At 35.1% G+C, this 19,438-nt stretch overlaps 1 protein-coding gene and 1 non-coding gene across 2 annotated transcripts in view; both read right to left on the reverse strand.

Annotated features, from left to right (window-relative positions):
- Positions 1–19,438, reverse strand: part of GTF2A1 (general transcription factor IIA subunit 1) — a 48,604-nt gene that overhangs the window by 24,447 nt on the left and 4,719 nt on the right. The window contains exons 2-7 of the mRNA XM_037154794.2: positions 19,041–19,142; positions 10,699–10,903; positions 6,979–7,043; positions 4,365–4,440; positions 3,170–3,303; positions 767–1,087 (exon numbers count right to left, since the gene is read on the reverse strand). Of these exons, the coding sequence (XP_037010689.1) occupies positions 767–1,087; positions 3,170–3,303; positions 4,365–4,440; positions 6,979–7,043; positions 10,699–10,903; positions 19,041–19,142 (903 nt within the window). The remainder of the gene's footprint in view (positions 1–766; positions 1,088–3,169; positions 3,304–4,364; positions 4,441–6,978; positions 7,044–10,698; positions 10,904–19,040; positions 19,143–19,438) is intronic.
- Positions 9,312–9,455, reverse strand: LOC119056401 (small nucleolar RNA SNORA79). The gene has a single exon (XR_005083876.1). It is a non-coding gene; the product is annotated as a small nucleolar RNA SNORA79 (small nucleolar RNA).

A 19,438-nucleotide genomic window follows, 5' to 3' on the forward strand; every position in this document is an offset into this window, starting at 1 on the left:
TTAACTAGATATGGACGCTGAGGTGTTTCTATTTTTAAATATTTTTATTTATTTACATCTTTTCAATATTTAATTTAAAAAGTATATTAAAATATCAATTAGATAATTTATTAGAACTCTGTATTAAGACAATCAAGAAAGTTACATCTTAGGTTGCAGAAGGCAATTAACAATGAAAGTTATGGAACACAAGTAACTAAGCTGACACACAGAAAAAGGTTTACATATTTCTAATAAATAATTAAAAATGAGTAAAAGGATGTTTTTTCTAAAAGTAGATAAGGTTATCAAAGGAAATGGTATGGAACATGGAACAAAAGAATTCTAAGAAAATCTGTCATATTTAGTTTTTTTCTCCAATATTTTCTCTTCCCAAATGTTGCTGTCCTTTTTTAATTATTAAAGCAAAAGATTAACCACATCTGTTCTTCCAATGTCTTATGTTTAAGCTAAATCATGAATGCACAAGCTAAAGAAATAGAATTACTTGCACTATCTCCATCACCTCTATAAATACAATTTCGTATACATTCCTTTCCATTAACAGCTATATGAACAATATTTCTGAAGATAAACCAGAACAATCTAAAAACTTCACTACGTTAGAACAATCTAACTTTATATTTGAAATCCTATGTTGAATGGCACCCTAAAGACCTCTGAAACATAGGATATAATTCAAATTTGGCACCAAGTAAAAGAAGAAATGATGGAGTAACTTCTCAAGTTTTTTTGGTTTTTTAAATGTTTTTTACCAGAAACTTACCTCTTCTACCTGCCCATCTTCAGCTCCATCTTTCTCTTTGTCTTCCTCCTCATCATCATCATAGTCTTCTTCTTCATCTTCATCTTCTTCAGATGATGTATCCCCAGTTCCATCAACTTGTAACACCAGTGGAGCTTGTTGTTGAGCAGGCTGGGCCTGTGGTTGCTGCTGGCCAGTTGCAGTTATCTGTGCTTGTGCTGGTGTTGGTGCTGCCACTGTTGTAGGTATAACTTGAGTCTTATTTCCTGTAAATAAGATTTGCTGCGGCTGGATAATGACACCTGTCTGAGGCGAAATCCCTCCAGGAAGAGGAGCCAGTACCTAAGGCAAAGGAAAACCAAATATCAGAAACTAGTTAAAAGGATCGAGTAGTTCAGTTTCATTACCTGGTACACAGAAACAGGGCCGAATGCTGAAGGAACACCAAAAATGGCCATCTTATATAAGTTAAAACTGCCCAAGCAAAAAAGAAATGGTTAACTAGTGTACTGATTCACTAAATTTCCATTTTACCATTCAAATTTCTAAGGAAAAAAGATTTTCTGAAGATAACTCCACTTGTCCAGCACACGCTATGTATATGCCAGATTGCAGGCCAACAGTTACACTAGTTAGTAGTTTATTTTCTTAATGTATGGGGAGGTTTAGTAACTTCCCAGACTGTATTCACCAAAAAGCAAAATTTGAACTGAGGCTTTCTAATTCTGTTTTTTTTATAATGCTACACTGCCTCCCTATGAAGAACACTGCACTGAAAACCTAAACTTCTGAGTTCCAGTTTTGTGTAAGATCACATGTACAGATGCAGCAGAAGCAAGCCATTTGTTTAACCTCTCTCTTGGCTTTGGTCACCTCACTGTTAGACTGGGATCAAGGGCTTTCAACACTGGCTACAAATTATAACCACCTGATTGCTTAAAAAACAGTGATACATAGCCTCAATTCCTAATGTGCTGATTGAACTGGGGGTAAGATGAAATCTTTTCACCTTATCTAAAGCTCCCTATATGATTCATGCAACCACAACTGAGAACCACTGGATCAGATTTCTAAAGTTCCTTCTAACATCTGTATTCTAAGATTCTAAAGTAAACATCAACTTTAAAAAATTAACAAATATTAATTATATGTTAAAATAAACATACTTATAAACTATGGTTAATAAATAAAAGGCAGATAATAAAAAGCACCGAATGGCAACTTCTTGCCATTAGGTTCAAGGAATGCAAAAATAATGAAACAGTATTTCCCTCAAGTTTACAGATTAATGGTACAATGGAAAAAAAGAGAGAGAAGATGCAATAGAAGTACGATAACAGTGTTATGGGAACACAGAACAGATTACGCAGTTCAGCTTGGGGAACAAGGCACGGTCAGGGAAGCCTTCCCAGTAGATAATACTCGACTGTCTATTTGTGCTTTGGGAGATCAGCCAGGCTTTTCCATCTGGTTTGTTTGGTGGGAAGTAAAGGTCATTGCTAGAAGGCCAAAGGCAGGATTCTAAATAGAAAAAATAACATCAAGTAAACCCAGAAGTAACAGCAGGACAAAATTTGGAAAGCTATAAATAGGCTGGATTAATGCTCCTCCTCTGATCTGACCTCTATCGTGGTACTTTAAATATTGACATTATGTGTTTATTGTCTCTTTTTTAAAGTACCTAAACTCCTCAAAATAATAACCATTTCTCTTTCATCTTTGTAATACCAGGTACACAAAAATACAATGTATTTTTTAACAGCAGCTGAAGCAGCTAACAACTGGAAGTATGGGAAAAATTAAACCTGAGATCAAAACACAAGATAAAAAAAAAATCTTATAAACCATGCTGAGGAATTTGGACTTTTCCTAATAAACAATGAGAAATCATTGAAATATTTTAAGACCTTTTTTTAGAGCAATGATTATAAAATAGTAGGGTCAGGTTAGGAGGGCACAAGATTGGAGGGAGAGAAATTAAGAGGATAATACAATATTTTAAGTGAGAAATTATGAGAGCATGAACTAAAGAAATAACAGTCTGAGATCACTCTTTTCAAATATTTAGGAACTATAAATATGTTAAAACTGCAGTCTCAAAAAAGGAACTATAAAGAATTGGTAGAATTTCATAATACTTCAGATATTGGAGGTGAAAGAAAGAATTCCATACACCTCTTTCCAGAAAATAACACAGTATTGTGAAACTAGATTCATGCCTGCCTTGTTCACTTCTAAATCTCCAGTCCTTTGCAGAAACCTTAACATACAGCCACAGAGTAAATGCTTGCTGAATGAATGCTGAATAACTAGCTTAAAAGGCTGGGTGGAGACTAGTGAGTAGGGAATAACATCAATTGTCTTAAACATATTGAATATACATTAAGGTGTGAGTTATACAAGAATTTAGAATGCTTCTTTTACCTGCTGTATAACAGGAGCCTGCACTCCACCAGGCTGCATTTGTGGTATAACCTGTTGCTGTAGAACCACTGACTGCTGAGGTTGAAAGATATACTGAGCACCATTGGCTGCTCTGACCACTTGAAGAAGCTGGCCTAAAGCAAAAAGGATGTATTCCAAGTTACCATTTTAGCAGTTACCATCTCAAATAAATGAATTAATAGTGAATGTCTAACTACCAAAGACCACAGAAATTATGTCAAAAGTCTATGAGTTTTAAGGGCTGTTATCCATACACAGTAAAATATAATCCTTAACTTCTCTGACTTTCATCCATGTTAAAATACATCCTCATTTACCATTCTTACAAAGCTATTTTCCAACAGAAGTTTTAACACTTCCAACATAAGCCTTAACAGATTATGAGAGTTGATTAAAAGCTTACATCACCTTTGCTAACAGTTAAGAGTCATGAGTGAGCAGTATGTCAGATCAGGGGCTGTTAATTTTAAATCTTCAACAAAACGGCAATATAAACTTCATTAATATCTTGAACTAAAGAACACCATAGTCCTTAGCTTCAAAATTGTTTAAAAACTATAAAAGTTTACTGAGCCAATTGTCACTGACACTTAGCATTAACTGTATGACCAATTTATGCATATAGAACTGAATCTCTCTAATATGTTGTTTTAAATGACACAGAATCCTGAATTAATTAAAAAGTGAGCAATTGCAGGTTAAATGTGTCTACCAGAAACCTAAGTAGCCCTGGCTGGGTAGCTCACTTGGTTAGAGACATTGTCCCAATATACCAAGGGTGTGGGGTTTGATCCCATCAGGGCACATGTAAGAATCAACCAATGAATACATTAAATAGGTGGAGCAAATGGATGTTTCTCTTTCTCTCTAAAAAATAAATTAGAAAGAAGTTTTTAAACTAAATAAGCATTTCTATATAATTGCAATTCATTCAATAATATAATGCTCATTTGTAGATCAAAAGCTCAAGTGTAAGTCTTATCTTCTCTACTGTATCCTTAGCAATTATTATAGTTTAATGTGCCCCAAAATAATCTTATTTTAATAACCTAAGCCAAATGGGTTAAAAATAAACAAATTAAGGTATTCTGTCTTCCAATGAAGACAAAACAAAGGCTAGATGGTACAATTTTCTTAGTTATATAGGTATAATGGTTCCATTATTTCTAATTACCTGAATTTGTTAGTATCTGTTGAACAGGAGTCACACCTGCAGGGAGCGCCAAGGTAGCAGCTGTAGCAGCAGCACTCTGAAGAAACAAAAAAAATCAAAACCACCCATCTGCATAACAGGACCTCAGTTTATCTCTGGCACCTTTTAACAGTATGTGAAGCTCACTGTTTAGTTTATACTAAAATGAAAAGTTCTACATGAGACTAAATCCCATTTTATAAAATAGTACAATAAAGACCATCTAGCCTAAAATGTCCTACTTAATTATTTAAAGCACTTAAGTTGAAAATATATAATTGGTTTGTTTTTCTCTGGAAAATGTGCTCTTAAAAAAAATCTTACCCACACTAATAATGCTATACAATGTATGAAATATCCATTCCCTTATTTCCTTTCCTACTAATTCCTCACTCTCAAAACCTTATTCTAAATTAACATACTTGAGGCAAAAGTGTAAATACTGTTATTTTAGAAACTTTAGTATTTTTAACTTATACTAGAATCGACAGGTCTCTATAAAACATTTATACCAGAAGACTATACTTAGGAGTATGGCTGGCAATTCTAACATGCCATTAGGTGACATAACATTAGCATTACATCTAGGTAAAACATAATAATAGTTTTATTAATTTAAAAAACCTCAAAACCTTTAAAAAACTCACAAAATTTAATTTCTACATTTTAAAAGTTAGTGCCTAACATTAAAGTTACAAAAATATACATAGGATTATATTCTGGATTTCTTTAAAGCCATAAATTCTTGATTTACTGCTCCTGGAGACTTCTCTCCTCCCTCCAAAAGAACCATACCACATTCTTGCTGTGTTTTAATCTTGTGCTTAAAGCATTTCCTTGTATCTCACTATAACTATATAGTTTTTCAGACTACAAGACCCTCTCCCCGCCGACCCCCATCTGGGAGGAATAATGGTTGTTAATGCCCCTGTTGAGTTGTTTACATTTATACTGGTGAAATATTATGTTATTTATGTTATTAAATATTTTGCCACATTTTTCCTTGAAAATTTTTTTCCTATTTTCCTCCTCTAAAACTTAGGCACGTCTTATGGTCTGAAAAATGAGGTAGGTAGTTTTCCTCTCCCCTGTCAATCTTTTTAAGTTACCACACCTTCATATAACTCAATCAAATCTAGATTTTTTAGAAACACCTCTATTTGAATAAGCTTTAAGAAATAAATATAACTGTGCCTAAGAGATGTGAAGTCAGAAGGCAACAAAACTTGGAAAATTTACTCAAGTACATTAATGATATAACTATGATCTAGTCTAGGCTCTAGATATAACTTTCCAAGAAACTATGTTTATTTTGCCACTTGACGAGCCTACGTAATTTTGACATCTCAAGCCTAAAATTCCCACCTGTCCCCAGACTCCAGCTATAGACCTCCAGAATCTCCCTATGAAATGCAGAATACCCAACTACCCAATTTTCAATAAATCTAGCCTGTAAAGGCAAATAAAAGGTATTCTATATTATAAGAACATATTAACAACCACTTATTATTGGGAAATATTATTTAGAAATATTAATTGCCTACAACTTTATAAGAACATATCACCATTTACAGGCAAACAGACGTAGTACTTTCTATACACCACACGGCAGAATCATCACATGCACACACATCCACACATTCAACTTGCCATTAATATCTGCTGAGTGTCTGTACAATACAGAAAATGTCTTTTTTAATGTCTACTGAAAATTTCTTCTGTGAAATAGCCATACCATACATAATGCATTAGAGCAATCATTCCATTAAAAAAAAAAAAAAAAAACCTTGCAAAACTGATGTCAGAGCTAAGACATCAGTAACTGTCTACATAACGAGCACAAAGAAAAGCTACTTATGTGAAAGTGCTAGACCAACTATTCTACTGGGTTTTTATCTTTAAAGATATAGATAAAGATTTTCTAAGAATCTGAAGAGGGTCTTTCAGTTTTAGTGTTATATATACTACATTTGATAGAAAATACTATATTTCCGAAGTAAAATTTGAAAACTTTGCTACTATGAAGTTCAGTGGACATCCCTTAGAAATATCTCAAATATAATATGTAATAAATGCAACCGGTTAAATGCATTTTAAAATAGCAAATTATATACTATAATAAAACTTATTAGGCTATGCTATTGTTAAATCTTGGAAAAAATTTTTAAATGTTTGATCTTAAAAAACAGTTATCTTGAACTACCTAAAAAAATGTTTAAAGTTTTCAATTCTTAGCATTCCTGATCTCTTGTAATTAATAGATCTTAAGGAATCTTTTGCAAATAAACTATATTTTTATCATCTGTTTGGCAGGTCCTCTTTTCCACACACACAGAAAAAGGAATGATATAGGTCCCACAAAGCATCATTCTTCTGGTATTTTTAACAGAAAATTGCATAATTTTATGAACCTCAACATCTAAGTGTCAAGCTAAACTTTAGATTTGCTTCTAAATCCAATATTCAGGAAGACAAATATAACAACCATTTGCTCAAGCCTTGCATAAACTTGGCTAATACACAATCTACCTAGGCACAGTCACAATTTGGGTTACAATAAGTCGAGCCAAACATAGTGCTTTGTTCTGAATCTTACCATGTTTGATGCATTCATATGCTGTATCAACTTAGAATCAGGAACAATAACTTGTGGCGCTGCAGCTATTAAAAATACAAGCACACATGCAAACAAAGAATCATGAGGCTTTTTTATAATCACAAGAATGGCAGACAATGCTGCAAACTTTTTTCATTTTTTCACCTTTTCTGCATTCAACTAAACTCAACTCCTAGGTATCTCAGATTATTATAAATTTCTATGGTAAATAACAGCTGTGATAATACCCATCATCTTCTGGAAAACATCATTTTAAAAACGATTTGAGTAACAATGCCTAAGGACACAAGGGAACCCAGGAACAAGAAATACTGAGATACCAACTACTGGCCAAGACGGTGGTGTAGGTAGATACACTTTGCCTCCTCACACAACCAAAAGGACAACAACCAATTAAAAAACACAAAACCAGAACTGCCAGAAAATCAAACTGGATAGAAGTCTAACAACCACGGAGTTAAAGAAGAAACATTCATTCAGACTGGTTGGGGGGCAGAGACAGGCAGCAGGGGCAGAGAGGACCCGGTGGACAAGGCAGTGGCTTGAAGACTGGGAAGCTCCACATTCGTGTGCAGATAAACCAGCAGGAACCACTAGGGAGCGAGACAGACCACATAAACCAGAGTTCCAGTGTGGGAAATAAAGTTACAAACCCCCTGGCTATAAAAACCCACACATCCAGGAATCAGAACCAGAGGGCTCAGTCTGCTTGTGGATAGCAGGGCGTGTGACTGAAGGCCTCCCAGAGCCGAGCAGGCAGCACTGTTCCCTCTCAGACCCCTCCCCAAATACAGTGCCACAATGCAGCACAGAGGGCTGCCCCGCTCTGGTGAATACATAACGCTCTGCCACTTAGAATAGAAATAAAATGCCTCTTAAGGCACATCGAGACCAAAAAACATGGCCCAAATGAAAGAACAGATCAAAACTCCAGAAAAAATACAACTAAGCAACAAAAGGATAGCCAACCTATGAAAAGTGAAATAAAGAAAAATATACAGGGAACTAACAGTGACAGGAAGGAAACAGGGACTCAAATAGACAATTTGGAGCAGAAGGAAGAAGTAAACATCCAACCAGAACAGAATGAAGAAACAAGAATTCAAAAAAATGTGGAGAGGCTTAGGAACCTCTAGGACAACTTTAATAAACGTTTCCACTATCTGAATCATACGGGTGCCAGAAGGAGAAGAGGAAAAGCAAGAAATCAAAACTTATTTCAACAAGTAATGAAGGAAAACTGCCCCAATCTGGCAAAGGATATAAGACTTCAAAGAAGTCCAGGAAGCTCAGAGGGACCCAAAGAAGTTGGACTGAAGAAAGCATACACCAAGGCACATCATGATTATATTACCCGAGATTAAAGATAAGGAGAGAATCTTAAAAGCAGCAAGAGGAAAGGAGATAGTTATCTACAAAGGAGTTCCCATATAACTACCAGGTGATTTCCTTAAAAACCTTACAGGCAAGAAGGGGCTGGAAAGAAGTATTCCAAGCCATGAAAGGCAAGGACCTATATTCAAGATTACTCTACCCAGCAAAGCTATCATTTAGAATGGAAGGGCAGGTAAAGTGCTTCCCAGATAATGTCAAGTTAAAGAGTTTATCATCACCAAACTCTTCTTATATGAAATATTAAAGGGACTTATCTAAGAAAAAGATCAAAACTATGAACAACAAAATGACAACAAACTCACAACTATGAACTAAACCTAAAACTAAGCAAACAACTAGAACAGGAACAGAATCACAGAAATGGAGATCACATGGAGGGTTATCAGAGGGATGGGGAGGTGGGGAATGGGGGAAAAGGTAAAGGGAATAAGAAACATAAATGGCAGGTACAAAATACGAGGAGATAAAGAATAGTACAGGAAATGGAGAAGCCAAAAAACTTACATGTCCGTCCCATGGACATGAACTAAGGGGTGGGGGAAATGCTGGTGGGAGTGAGGGTTCAGGGCAGAGAGGAATAAACGGGAGAAAAATAATGTGACAAATGTAATAGAATAATCAGTAAAATGTATTTAAAAAAAGTAGTGAGATACCTGTCATCTAAACTATACATTTCTGTGCATTCTTAAACTATAAATTGTCCTGCTCACTTAGCATTAACAATTTTATTGACATAATACTACTGTTAGAATGAGTTATTAACACATTAAGAGTAAGCTCAAAAAGTTACAACTGTTTTAAAATTTACATACTGTAGCCCTTCTCTCAATATGACTTGTTAGAATCATAAGTAACTTTCATCAACTTTTTAAAAATACAAATCAAAAATAATGGCAACATTACTTAAGTGTAACAGGAACTGTTTGATTCCGCAAATTTCAGAAAATAAATAGATAATCCCATTATCCTAATATTTTCTGAGTGAAGAAAATCAAATTTTAATTTATGATGACCTAAAATCCTAGTGCCAGGCCTGAAGGCAATAGGAGGAACAGTCATCAATCAATACAGAGTGAAAGGATAATTATTTGATGCAAGGTATAGAATAAAAGCAAGTATTAGAAGTCTTATTCGATATGAACAGTAAAATAACCCAAACATATTTTTACTATGCAACGCCATCTATACACTCTCAAATGAGGCAAATAGGTAATTAAGCAGTTACCTTAAAAGAACTGTTTCATTTACCTTCATTCCCATCTCCAATAATAAGACTTACAAAACTCAAATGCTGAATACAGTACTCTGCCCTTGCTGGCAGCCAATACGATCTGATAACCAAGGCTGCTACTACATACACAGCATATACAGCCTGGGTCACTGGGCAAAGGAATGATTCACATCCCAGACAGAACGCAGCTGGACAGCTTGACATTTCATCATGCTACTCAAAGACTTATAAATTATTTATTTCTGGACTTCTCCATTTAATGTTTTCAAACCACAGCTGACCACAGGTAACTGAAACTGTGGAAAGCAGTATCACTCAAAAAAATAGGGTCACTCTTAATTTATTATGACAAAAACACTTACTATATGTAATGGATCAAATGTCTTAGCTTTTTCAGGGCCTAAATATTCCTCTGCTTTCAAGTGCTCTAGGAGCTATTCACAAAGCCTTTGTAAGGCTTCAAAGAAACAAAATCTATAAAATGACTTGCAGAATACAAAGCAGTACAAACACTGTTTTTATATACTTGTTTTTCTTAAAACCAAGTAATAAAAATAAAGATATATATTCACTGTTCACTTAAAATAAACCTAGTTCAATTTAGAATTAGGTACTAAATGACATAAATTACTAGTGAATAGAAATTTCAGACTGCCAAAGTATAGTTAGTTACAAAAACCCTCCTGGTTAAAGTATTTTTATACAGATTAAACTCAAATATGTCTTTGAAGGAATAAGTCAGTTTCATAAAGAAAGCAGACAATGATTTTACTATATAAAACAATGAAATCTTTAGTAAGTAAACCTTTATAGATCTTATTTTAGGAAATCCATCATTATGTAGCCTTCTCCAAAGAAAGTATCAAGAGATTTAGAATACAGGCTTTCAATTAATGGCTTACTTGTTTATCATTACTATACAAACAGAATCCACATTTCATGCAAATTTATGTTAATAGGAACACAGATACCATCCTCAACCAAAATAATGGAGAAACTCAGAATATTTCTCTTCTTTGAAAATGGCAAACTTGATTTCCAAGTCCCAAACAGGAAAGCATCCCCAGTCTCACCTTGCTGTGCTGCAGGAATAAGGACCTGCTGAGTCTGAGCTTGCTGAGGTACCGTAGGCTGTGGCTGAGCTTGCTGGTGGTGATGGTGATGGTGATGCTGCTGCTGCTGGGTCTGATGCTGCTGCTGAACTTGCAACAAAAGCTGCTGTTCTTCGGAATGAAATCCGTCTACCGCCCTAGACTGCATTAGTTTATTTTCCCATAACTAAAGCAAAGAACATTTAAAGATTTCTAAGTGCAATTCAGGAAAGGTAACTCTGGACATATGTACTTAACATTTTGTTCATTAATCAGATTATAAAATCCATTTTCAAAACTGATACAACCACAGAAATCAACCAATCTCTGATTCTCACCCAAGTGTATGCAGTAATAAAAACTAATGTTTTTAAGTATCAAACCTCAAAAAAGGTTTAAGTATCAAACCTTTTTGCTACCTTAAGAGTACTGAAGAATTTTTTGTTTCTTTGTATATCTTCAACAAACTTTCTACAGTAATTCCTCAGTTACCAAGCAGATTTTCACATCAGCAAAATTTTAGTAATCAAAGAAAACCCTTTATTGTATCAAATCTATTATTAACCATTTTTATGGAAGTCTTTCCTTAATACACTGTTTTGTAACTTTTTAAAATTTGAGAGTATATTCATTGATATGAGAGAGAGAGAGAGAGAGAGAGAGAGAGAGAGAGAGAGAAGCATCGATGTGAGAGAAATATCGATTGGCAGCCCCCTGCATGTGCCCTGACCAGGGAGATCAAACCCGCGACCTAGGTATGAACCCTGACCAGAATCGAACCTGTGACCTTTTCTGGTGTACAGGACAAACACTCCAACCAAATGACCCGCCCAACCGGGGCCAATGTATTCTGTTAAACAACATACAAAGCATAAACACATCCTCTCGTGATCTGAACAATAAGAAACATTATAGAGGCAAATCTCAAATTAGAAAAACCCAACTTTCCGTCTGTCTAATCCTACATAAAAAACAAAAATGCCTAATACTGCCCTGGCCAGCAACACAGTACCCAATAGGCACTTAATGTGTTCCATAAAACCTAGTTTTTGTGAACCAAAAATCAAGGTACAAAAAAGAAACAGTTCTTAAACCATAATTTTCTAAATTTAATGCTTTAGTTTTATCAGCTCCAACTGGCCTACCCACTGCAATATAACCATCATGTGAAACATCCATGGTAATGGCAAATTCAAAATGAATACATATTATGTACTAAGTGCTGGGTACCACCACTCACCTAACCTTCCAAGTCACTGACCTATGAGTCAGAATCTACCCCAAAACTCCATCATCACTGTCAATTTCCATTCCAAAGCACTGTTCCAATTTACCTCTGCTACTATCGCCCTTGTTCAAGTCCTTTCCTCCCCACCAGTATTACTATAAAGTAATGACTGAGCTCGCTGAGCTCCCCACATTCTAAAGTCATACATTCTAAGAATAATTTCAGAGTATCTCCTATATGCTAGATAAGGTTAGTGGCATTGAGAATAGACAGTGAACATATTAAACAAAATCCTTATCCTCACCAGAATCTACATTCTAGTGGACATTTGTCCTTCCATTTGATCCTTGGTCCTCCAAATGTAATCCTGGAGCCAATCATACCTGAAAACTTGGTAGACATACTAACTCTCAGGTGCCACCCCAAACCTACTGAATCAGCAGCTCTGGGAATGGAGCCAGGAATCTCTTTTAATAATCTGCCCAGGTTATTCTGATGCAAACTAAGGTGAGAACTGCTGCTTTGAAGTCTACGCTTTTCAAACTTCAGATTTTAATGGATTATTAAAAGTCAATTTGGATTTTTTGTTCTTGTTGCAAATTCAAACAAACAAAAAAATCAGATTGTACCCTTATCAAGTCAGGTTCTCTAAAACAGTAGTCCAAAAACCTGCATTTGAACTAGCACCCCAGGAAAATCTTTCTCACTCTTAAGACCAAGCTCCACATGGTATGTATTAACTCTCCAACTGCTACTATAATTTGCATTCTATTTCCTAATGGTGCCAAACTGCTTGCAATTGCCTGAATGTATCTCCTATCTGAACCTTAGTAAACTACTCCTTATGACTGGCAGTCTTCCCTCATAACTCTCAAAACAATGCAAATGTCAAAGATACATAGCCTGAAAGAAATTTCTCACTGTCTGTATACATTAGAAATATTTCCAATTTTTAAAAATATCATTATACTTTTCACATGAAGTCTACTATCGTTCAGGTAGAAAATATGTGTGCTCAGGAGCTAATAAAATCATGAAGAATTTACCAGACATTTAATATTAATTCAAAGTAGAGAAAACAAATTATTGTTTTTTAGCATAGTGTTTCTCTGTAAGATATTACTGACATTTGGAGCAAGACAATTCCTTCCTGTACAGGGTAGAATCGCTGGGAAGTGTACAGAAAATGCAACACTCCTGGCTCTAACCTTCTAAATGCCAAAGGTGTCCTACTGTCTCCTTTTTACAGAAGAAAAAACCCAAGAAACACAAAGTTATGTAAGTTATCCAACATCGCCAATAGCACACAAAACTGGGATATAATTCAGGCAATCTGACTCCACTATTTGCAGTCAGGGCTGGAGTTGGAGAGTGAAGAATGAAGGTCCTTTAAATTTTGTATCCTAGGCATCTCTCCCTTACCTCACCCTAATTCCAAATCTGGTTCAAGTCTCTGATCTCTAAATTGTACTGATGCTATTAGGACAGATAGTCACAACTCTGGTACCTTTCTCTTTTCTGAGAAATATTGTATTTGTCAGCTGGTGACAAATGGCCTAAGGCCTCTGGTGAGGCCTAAGCTCAACTTTCTATGACTTGCTAAATGACCCTGTGGAAGCATATTCTCTCAGAGTCTGTTTTTTAACCTATGTGATTAGATCTACTGCTTCCTGGCAGTATGCTTGGCTAGAAATTCTGAAGGATTCTCCTAATTTCACAAAACATGTAGCTCCTGGATAAAACGTAAGAGAACTCCATTTCTTGACTCCTTAGGAATGATGTTTGGGAACAGAGCTTTCCCCAAAGGAAATGAAGGACAATAAGAGATTATTCAATCTATGGTCCAAGTACTTATATGTAACTAGAGTATATTTTTAGAATAGTCATTCTCTATCAGGGATCGTTTTGCCCCCCAGGGACACTGGGCAATGCCTGGAGACATTTTTCATTGTCAGAACTGAGAGGTGCTACTGGCATCTAGTGGACAGAGGCCAGTTATGCTGCTCATATCCTACATCAAAATAGGACAGCCCTCTCCAAAAAAGAATTAATAGGTCCAAAATGTCAGTAACGTCAAGGTTGAGAAACCTTATCTAGAGGGCAGACACCTGAGTTTTAGATTTGTCTGCAACAAAGGAAGTACTTCTCATTTTGTTTTACTGAGAAAAAAGGCTATCTATATTTTATATCTTCCATAGTGACTGCTGTTTGGACATGGGCAGGTGACAGTCAGAAAATCAGGATGATTTTATAATTCACTTTAAACAGGATTTCTGGACTATCACTCCCACCCATAGTCACTCACCAATCCAAAACACAATTTACATCCAAATAAAGATTTACTGCAGATGAAGACTACATTTTATGTCTTTTCTATCTCCCATGTTCCCTACATTAAAGTAGGCACACAGTGTTTCAAGGAATAATGTCAACAACAAGGTTGAATTTTTTAAATTTCTTCCTTTCCTACATTATCTAGATACACTTCAAATTACATATACTCTCAGTATTCACTTTACTTCATAATCTAATTCACCACTGTATCCTTCAAAGCCATATGGAAGCCATATGAAAGCTATAAAGTTCGTGAAATAGCCAAAAAGGACAAAGGGGCTAGGGCTAATGACAAAGTCCTTTAAAAACCATAAAATATTAAATTAATGTTAGTTTTTATTAGCAAGAATGTCTAAACCTCCCGGGTCCAGTACAGTAGCCACTAACCACACATGGCAACTTAAATTGAAATTAATTATAATTAAATAAAAACTCACTTTAGTTCCACTAACCATATTTCAAGTGCTTAAATAGCCACACATGACTAATAGCCACCAGAACGGAGAGCACACAGAACATTACCATCACCACAGGAAGTTCTAATAACTGTCAAAATGTTCAAACCAGACCTTACACCACACACAAGAATAAATTCAAAATGGATCAAAGACTTAAAGTGTTAGACCTGAAATCATAAAAGTCCTAAAAGAAAACATAGGCGGCAAAATCTCAGACATTGCTCGTGGCAATATTTTATCAGATATATCACCTCAGGCAAAGGAAACAAAAGAAAAAAAACAAATGGGACTACATCAAACTAAGAAGTTTTTGCACAGCAAAGAAAATCATCAACAAAATAAAAAGATAACCCACGGAATAGGAGAACATATTCACCAATACATCTGCTAAGGATTTAATATTCAAAATTTATAAAGAACTTACAAAACACACCAAAAAAACAACCCAATTAAAAAATGGGCAAAAAACAGGGAACAGAACTTTTCAAAAGAAGACACACAGATGGCCAATAGACATATGAAAAGATGCTCAATGGCACTCATCATCAGAGAAATTCAAATTAAAACAACAATGGATATCATTTCACACCTGTCAGAATTGCTATCATCAATAAATCAACAAACAAATGCTGGCCAGGATGTGGAGAAAAGGGAACTCTTTTGCACTGCTGGTGGGAATGCAAACTGATGCAACCACTGTAGAAAGCGGTATGGAGCTACTCAAAACATTTAAACTGGATATGTCTTCTGACCCAGCGATCCCACTTCTGGAAATATACATGAAGGAACCCAAAACACTAATTTGAAAGAACATAAGCACCCCACCCCTATCTACACTGCAGTGTTACTTACAATCACCAAGATATGGAAGCAGCCCAAGCATCCATCAGTAGATGAGTGAATAAAACAACTATGAGGCACTTACACAATGGAATACTATTTGATCATAAAAAAAGAAGAAAATTTTACTCTTTACACGGGATGAATGGACCTAGAGAACATTATGTTAAGTGATATAAGCCAGTCAGAGAAAGACAAACACCACACGGTTTCACTCATATGTGGAATCTAATGAATTGAACAAACTGAACTACAAAGAAAATAAGGACAGACTCATACATGGGAAACCTGGATGACAGCTTGGGGCGGGGGGCAGTTACAGAGTGGAAGAACTGAGCAAAAATGAAAACAGACTAACAGACATATACAACAATGCAGAGAATGCTGTGGAGGAGGGGGATGCAAGGGGAGTAAAAGGCAATGGAAAAAAACACAAGACTAAATTAAAGAAAAAAAACTAGGACACATTCTGGAAATTCTAATGAGATCCTGAAGAAATTAGTGCAGAGAATTAAAATAACAACTCATTTTAATCTAACAGTTTTATTTTTAATCCACTTACAACCCAGAATAGAGAAGTTGTCCCATTTAAAAAACAACAAAAATATTAATCTACTTTGTTGAGTTAGATTCTGGAGTCACATTTGTTATTAAACAGCTGAATTAAATATTTACTGAATGCCAATCACATATGCCAGGCACTGTGGTAGAAGCTGGAGACGTGAAGCTGAGTAAAAGTCACAATTTGTATTATTAAAGTAAAACTAACCATTAAACACAAAATCAGCACATAACCTACAAAACATATATAATTATTTGTATATTAATATATTGTATATGTGTATACATCTGTATATATACACATACATATTTTTAAAGTCAAATGTAATAAAAATATGCAGGTAGAGCTATTTTGTCTCAAACACAACTTATTCCCTTTGGAGAAAATGCCTCGATTACATTGGGACCAATAGGAAAAATCGATTCCCCAGACTTTGTGAAAAATAAGAATACACAACAATCTAGATTGACCACTAGTTTGACCTGGGGTAAATTAGAGTCTTTGGAATTGATTTTTCTACACCTAACAGTGACACACCTTCTACATAAAGTCACAAACAAGGACAACTTCAAAAACTGTAGAGTAGTAACATAAATTGTAAAATATTCACTCCATGTAACACAAAAGAGTCTAATTAAGGTTATTCTCTTCTTACTCATTTCCTGAAGATACTTTGTTATTGAAGTGGTTTCCAGTGTTGTTCTTCCAAATTACATGTCAAAGTTAGCATTCTTTTACATTTTCAGATCCCTACTCTTCAGTAGGGATCTTCAACAACCACTACATTTCTCTCCAGATAAATTTATCTTCATCTCAAAATATGTATTTTTATTTTTCTTTCTTCATATGGACAGGTTCTTCTTGAAAACTCTACAGAAATTGCCCAGGATAAGTTGCCTAAGCACTCTATCATATATTTCGCCACCACAATAAAGGTGAGATTTGCTTACAAGTTTCTAAATTACAGCCTCTACATTTCCACTGAATGTACAAAAAAGATGACAACAAAGGTTCCTTAGCATTCATTAACTGTGATAACTTATTTGTACACAGCCCTAAATAAGTTCAATGACCAATTTCTAAGCCAGAAATTTTGAAATGTTTTGGTTTCAGGATTCTTTATCAATTTCAAAAATTACTGAGGACCTCAAAGAAGTTTTATAAAATTGTAACTACGATCTTTATTTATTTATTTTTAGAATTTTATTTATTTATCTTTAAAGAGAGGGGAAGGGAGGGGGGAAAGAGAAGGACAGAAACTCAATGTGTGTTTGCCTCTCACATGCCCCCAACTGGGAACCTGGCTGGCAACCCAGGCATGTGTCCTGACTAGGAATTGAACTGGCGACCTTTCGGTTGACAGGCTGGCACTTAATCCACTAAGCCACATCAGCCAGGGCTACAACTAAGATTTTTTTGAAGTTTATTAATTCATTTAAAAATAATGTAGCCATTACATCCTGACATAAATAATATATTTTAATGAAAATAACCATATGTGTGAAATAAAACTTTGTGAAAATGCTTAAAGGAAAAAAGCTGGAGTCTCATGTATGTTTCTGCATTCACTTGGTCATTTTGGCTAACTTATATGAAGACAAAAAAACCCTGCCTTCCCACAGCTAAGTAATTGGGAAAGGAAAAAGTATGTAAGTGATGGTTTCTTAAAAGTTAGCTGCAATACAGAATCTGAAACCATATACTAATGAGCTTGACATACTCCTTGATTAAAAACCATTAATTTATCTTTTACTATGAACAGATTCTGCAGTGTCATGCATTGGTCATTTGGCAATATGAATTCAGTGAATTATACAGATATTCCCAATGCTAACACAATTCATTACAAAATATCAAACACTTGCATTTCTTACTTATCTTGACCCATAAGTAGGTATCTTTTTAATATTCAGTACATGAAAATGGGGAGCATCCACAAACAGCCCACTGCATATGAAACAGTTACTCAAGGAAAAGCACATGTGCACTTGACCTGAGAGCTGAACTGATCACTTTTTTCAAAGAACACCACTTTTACTGAAAATATGACAAAACTGTAAGACTTGGACTTGGGCATTTGGTCAACCTCACAGACCCCTGAAAGAGCTGGTGGGGAAACCCAAGGAGTCCACCGGCCATACATTTAGGACCACTGAACAATAAGGCAAAAGTATTCTATAATTTATGAGTCACTACACCACCAAAAAAAAACACAAATAAAAATTTTAAATATTTCTGCTTAAGTCCAAGGTAGTCCAAAAGACAAAAAACTAGCTCCCAAAGTAAAATATATGATAAACCTTATTATTTGGCCAATATAAAGAATCAGATTCAAGAACATAAAATTCTTTTTTAGAATATAGTACACTAGCCCTGGCTGGTGTGGTTTAGTGGATTGAACACCAATCTGTGAACCAAAGGGTTGCTGGTTTGATTCCCTGTTGGGGTGTGTGAGAGGCAACCAACTGATGCTTCTCTCCCTCCCTTGCCCTCTCTGTATGTATGTATGTACATATGTATAAATAAAGTATGCTAAGACCATTAAAAAATAAAACAGATATGTCAAAATAATTAGACCACAAATGTAGAATATTACTATCCATTAGCAACGGCTAATGTTATTGTCACTCACTGTGCTAAGCTTTATATATGGTTATTACATTTAATCCTCCAAGCAAACCTGTATAAATAAGTACTACTGACGTCCACCTCACATATGAGGAAATATAGACAGTTTGCCTAAGACCAGAAGGAGGAGGATGGTAGAGTTAGAATTTAAAACCAGCACCATTCACTTAACTATAGTCCACCTGCAAGAAAGTCCAATGTCCATCTATGGAAAAATTATGGATTTATCTCTGGCTATAGAAAATATTTTCAAAAAGGAGGGGAGTAAACTCACAGTTTTTAGTTCCATCAGAACTTGTTCATCGACTCCATCATCCAAAAAGATGTCTCTCACATCATTAATAACATCTTCAATCACAGATCTGTATAATTTAGGCTTTAAATGAAAAATAAAAGACTATTGAAAAAATCATTTTTCACACATTAAAACATGTAACACATTTTTACAAGTTCAATATATTACAACAGTAATTTTTCCAACTATCTATACCTTACTTTAGAAAACACAAACAACCACCCTGGAAATATCATTTGCCTTAGTTAAACTGAATTAGTTGATGACTGATTATTTTGATTAAATTTTTAAGACTAATGCAATTCATATACAGAAAAGGTGCTTGTTCATACAAGGACATACTATTTCCAGTTATAATCCCTATGTTGTTGAAGCCA

The sequence above is a fragment of the Artibeus jamaicensis genome, unplaced genomic scaffold (assembly GCF_021234435.1).
Source record: "Artibeus jamaicensis isolate MK-2021 breed Jamaican fruit bat unplaced genomic scaffold, CSHL_Jam_final contig_851, whole genome shotgun sequence".
Lineage (NCBI taxonomy): Eukaryota > Metazoa > Chordata > Mammalia > Chiroptera > Phyllostomidae > Artibeus > Artibeus jamaicensis.